The sequence below is a fragment of the Echinops telfairi genome, unplaced genomic scaffold (assembly GCF_000313985.2).
Source record: "Echinops telfairi isolate 266 unplaced genomic scaffold, ASM31398v2 ScPeMD7_3;HRSCAF=10, whole genome shotgun sequence".
NCBI classification, from domain to species: domain Eukaryota; kingdom Metazoa; phylum Chordata; class Mammalia; order Afrosoricida; family Tenrecidae; genus Echinops; species Echinops telfairi.
Window position 1 is genome coordinate 48,329,043 of NW_022103899.1, and position 4,505 is coordinate 48,333,547.

The following is a 4,505-nucleotide window of genomic DNA, read 5'->3' on the forward strand; positions in this document are numbered from 1 at the left end:
TCCTGATCCATCCTGGCGCTCACATCCCAGAACTCCGAATCCTTTGCCCCCATGGTTCTCCATCATTTGACACAGCCACAGAATAGCAAGCAGGATAATTTGCTTAATTTTTCAAGGCTGGTGGGATTAGTATTGCAATTTGGTCGAAGTGTGAGCTATAAGCCAGAATGATTTTTTTCCCCTAGCTGATTCATTCAGACCTGTTACTGGGTGTGTGTGGCCAATGCCCTAGTTCTATTCTGATGCTTCCTCGGAAGGCAGTGACAAGTGACAGCAGACACGACCAAGGCAAGAAGAAAGGAACAGAGACGAGGCCCTCTCATCCCTGATCAGTCAGCCTCCCAGGTCCCTAGAACCAGGATTCAAAACAGTAAAACGGTTCACCTTTGATACAAACAATACCAATGCATTTTGTTTCCCTCTGTCTTTATCATGAGCCTGGCACAGGTTTATCGAGCTTTCTCCCAGTGGCTGATTTAGGGTTGTGACAGCGAGGAAAGTCACCTCCCCACTGATTCTGCGCAGAACGGACCCTGCACCTGGTACAATGAGAAATACCCTCTCTCTCTCTCTCTCTCACCCTCTCTCTCTCTCTGTCATATCCTTATTTATTCATTTCCCTCATCTGGAAACAGAACAATTGCTCTAAAATTAACCCTGTCAGGACTTCACGGCCATCACAGTAACAGCCATACATTCCAATTTGGTCCCCAGATCAGATTTCTGGTGGGTATTTTAGCTTTAAATAGGCATCTGATTCTAGGCCTCCACCAATCTCCTAATTTTGAAACCCCTTTCTGCCCTTTTGGTTTCTAGTTCGTCCATGACAGAGCTAGCCAGAGGGAGTATAGGGTTTCCCCAACAAAGCGTAATTCACTTCATAGGCCACGGCGAAATCTAACCCCCTTCACCACAATCAAACATCAAGCCATTAGGGTGCCCAGATAGTTACTAGTTACTCCTTTCCACCCTGGGGATCAGCATGCAACTCGGAACTTACCCCTCCTTCTAAGGGGCTTGCTATCCATCCAAGTTCTCCCTGAACGGATCTGGAATCTAACAAGGTAACTGCAAGAAAACAAAGACAAATTGATTAATTTTCAATCACCCCCCCCACACACAATCACAACAATATACTACTAAAACCATTTGCCTGAGCATTTCCATATGTGCCCAGGGTATATATATCCAACTCTGATCAAAACCTAAACTTGCTCTCACTTATGTAAATAATCATTACTCACTTGATCTTCTCTCCTCTTTAAATCTGCAGGTTTGTATTTATTTAACTTGCTTAGCATTTAAAACCCTATCCAAGGCCTCAGTTGATTCCTTTCTTTCCCTCTCTCTCTCTTTTTTAAAGAGGATGAATAGGGAATCTCAAATACAATTCACCAAAAAATAAATAAATCTCTCTACTGGAGGGTGGGTACACTCCAGAGCAACATTTTGCATTCATCTCTGTCTGGTGTCTAGCAGAATTATTTGTTTTTGCAAGTTTCAGGGGACCGCATAACTCGTCATTATGGTGGCAAAGCCACAAGTGAGTTTTAGCAGAGTCTCCAAGGGGTCATGAAGGGACTGGCTCTCTGCCCTACTATCCCCGCCCCCCCCCCATCACTAAGTAAATAGGCCCTGGATGAGTTCACCATTGCTTTTTGAAATATCAAAGTTGCCACGGGGTGGGGGGATGGCAGCCTTGTAGAATTGAAATGCAAATAGACTGAAGTTCTCTCTCTCTCTCTCTCTTCCAGTTCCTTTTGAGGACAATCCTGGCTCATCCTCTGTTCCACAGGAAGCCATGGAATTTGAACTAAAGAGTGCTTGCTGTCTGATGGATTCAGGGTGCATGTGCAACACCTAAGCGCTGGGGCTAGGGGTCGGCTAAAGAGCAGCGGTGCTCCTCCTTGGCTGGTACAGCCCTAGGCACGAACGACATTGAAAGGACACACGGATTCCCAATTCCCAGCCTCTCCACATTCGCTTTCCCACCCAGATCCTACAGGCCCGGGGTCGAAAGGCCCATTGTAAAGGAACCACTGGGGTATTAATTTGGTCAGTGAGGCTGGGGGAAGGGTGGGAATTTCAATTCTTCGTCCTTGCTCCCGGACACCCCGACTCTTCCTGGATTCTGCCTACTTTCCCTCTCAGTTCACCCCGAAATCCACGGGTGGATTAAAATTTTACCCCTTTCTGCTGACCCCCACCTCATCCCACTCTCCAAGACTGAATTCCTGGGATCTGTTAATTATATTAAAATGGGGAGCTTTCCTGGGCCGCTCCCGCCCGGAGTCATGCCCCCTCATCTCCCTCCCTAGTCCCTAGAGAAAAGCCTGCTACGTGCATTTGGATTTATGTAAGGTGGATTAGGGACACAAAGGGAACAATAGGACCCAATTTACAAAAAAGGGAGGGAGTAGAAAGGGAGGGTAAAAGGGAGAAAGGGAAACGTGATGGGAATAAAAAGCAACAACATGAATTAATTTTAAGGGGGAGGAGGGGGTGAAGGGGGGTAGAACCCCCCTTCTTTCGACATCAGCCTATGGCTCCATCAGCGTCTTTTTGTCCGGGGCTCCAAAGTTTTGCTTCCCAAAGAAAAAAAAGAAAAAAAGAAAAAGGACAGAAAATAACGTTCTGGGGCGAGTAGGGTCTCGGGGGACATCGTAAGTTTCCCAAGTGGCCAGGAGGACGCGGGGTCCACAGTGCCGCTCAGGGGTATGGCCCTGGGGCGAAGGCGGCGGCCAAGGTAGCAGCCGGTACCCGGGCCGAGAGCGCGCCCTTAGGCCGGAGCACTGTAGGCGGGCAGGTGTGTGAGTTTCCAAGGCTCCGTCTGACCGGCTCAGGGTACCCGCCGAAGCTACGTTGGGTTTTGGCTCCCTCCTTCGGAACAGGGGAGAGAAGAGATTGCACAGGGACTGGTGTACCGGTGTCGGCAGAGGGGGATGGATGGGAAGGGAGAAGAGGGTTCGGCGAGACAGATGCAAGGCTAGGCGCTCTCCGGCGCAAGCAGGAGCAAAGCCGGGGCACACGCGCGCACTCGGGCCACCCGTGCACGGGCACTCGGCGTCCACAGCCCGCACGCGGGCACCCGCGCACCCACGCATACACGCGCGCACACGCACACAGGGCTCTCCAGTGGGGCCAGTAGGCACCAAAAGCAATGATCCTCTCCACCGTCCCCCATCTCTGGGAACCAGACACACTCCGTTCTCCGTTCCCTCCGCGCTCTCCGTTCTCTCCCGGCGTTTGGTCCCGAGCAGACGCGCAACACAAACGGAGCACCCAGACGGGCCCGTCGCTTCCGCAGGTCCCCTCCGAAGGAGCCCTGTGCACAGGGCGCAAACTCGACGGCGATAACTTGCCGGCGGGATCTCCGGGGTGGCAGGGGGACCTGGAGGGGTCTCGGGGTGTCCCAGGCGAGTGATAGCACCCCCAGGCGGGGAGAAAAGTGCCTGACGTCAGGCGCTAGAAATCAGGTCAGTGGCGCCCTGTCTATGGCGCCACGACCGCTGCGCCGCGGTGGCTCGGCTGCCGGGTCCCGGAGCGCGGGGCTCGGGAACTTTGCGCAAAGGGGCGCTCGGCAGCCTTCGGCTGGAGGCCGTGGGTCGCCAGGCCGCGCCGTGCTCCAGGGTCCAGCTCTCCCCGTGCCGGGGGCTCCGGGAAGGGGACTCGGGCGAGAACTTGCACTACAGAATGCTTTCCTCCCACCCCCCTTTTTCTTTTTTTCGTTGTTGTATTTGATCTTGGCGTCGCCGCTCCGCGCATCCCCTCGCAGTGGCTCCGGTTGCTCCGCCAGTGGTAGGATATGAACTTTGGCCTTTCGCTGCAAACTTGGGCAGCCAGGCCGCAGGCTCTGACCGCCCCCGGCCCAAGCTGCCAGCCTCCGCGCCGCGCCTTCACCGAGCCCCGAGCCCCAGCCCCCTGCTCCGAAGTGGGGGCGCACGGCGCACGCCGGGCTCCACTCGCCCCCGCCGGCCCCGCGCGCCGGGACCATTCCCCGCCGATCGCCCCCTGTCCGTTTTCAAAGACCGAAAGGCTACCCCCAGCCTCTTACCTTCATTTGCCGGGTACACCCTGGAACCAGTGACAGCGTCGCAAATCCCAAAAAGAAACGAAAAGAGGACGCAATAGAAAATCCCAGCCATGGCTCGCCGGTGCCAGCGCTGCTCCTGCCGCTTCTATCCCAGTGGAATAAATGCTTAAGTTAGGAGTGCAGCAGGCTGAAGACATTGCCAAGGGGCGGGCCCGCCCGTGACGCGCGCCGCCAGTCCCGCCTCGGCGGCCAATAGCGGCGCAGACGGGGCGGCCCGGCCCCGTCCCACCCGCAGAGCCCGCCCTCCAAGCCCCGCCCCCTGTCTCCGCGGGGTTCAGGACTCGCGGTCCCCCAGGTCCGAGGCAGCTAGCACCGCCGGCTCCCCTCGCCCGAGGAACGCGAACAGGATCTGCGGACGCCACCTCGGGGATCGGGGCCCTGAGTCACAGAGGGAGCTTCGAAAGACTGAATT

General features: G+C 55.1%; 1 protein-coding gene across 2 annotated transcripts in view; it reads right to left on the reverse strand.

Annotated features, from left to right (window-relative positions):
* The window catches only part of EPHA4 (EPH receptor A4), a 158,982-nt gene extending 154,823 nt beyond the window's left edge, over positions 1-4,159 (reverse strand). For both annotated transcript variants that reach the window (XM_004701633.2, XM_004701634.2), the window contains exons 1-2: positions 4,055-4,159; positions 1,001-1,068 (exon numbers count right to left, since the gene is read on the reverse strand). In XM_004701633.2, the coding sequence (XP_004701690.1) occupies positions 1,001-1,068; positions 4,055-4,145 (159 nt within the window). In that variant the 5' untranslated portion in view covers positions 4,146-4,159. The remainder of the gene's footprint in view (positions 1-1,000; positions 1,069-4,054) is intronic.
* Between the last annotated feature and the right edge of the window lie 346 nt (positions 4,160-4,505).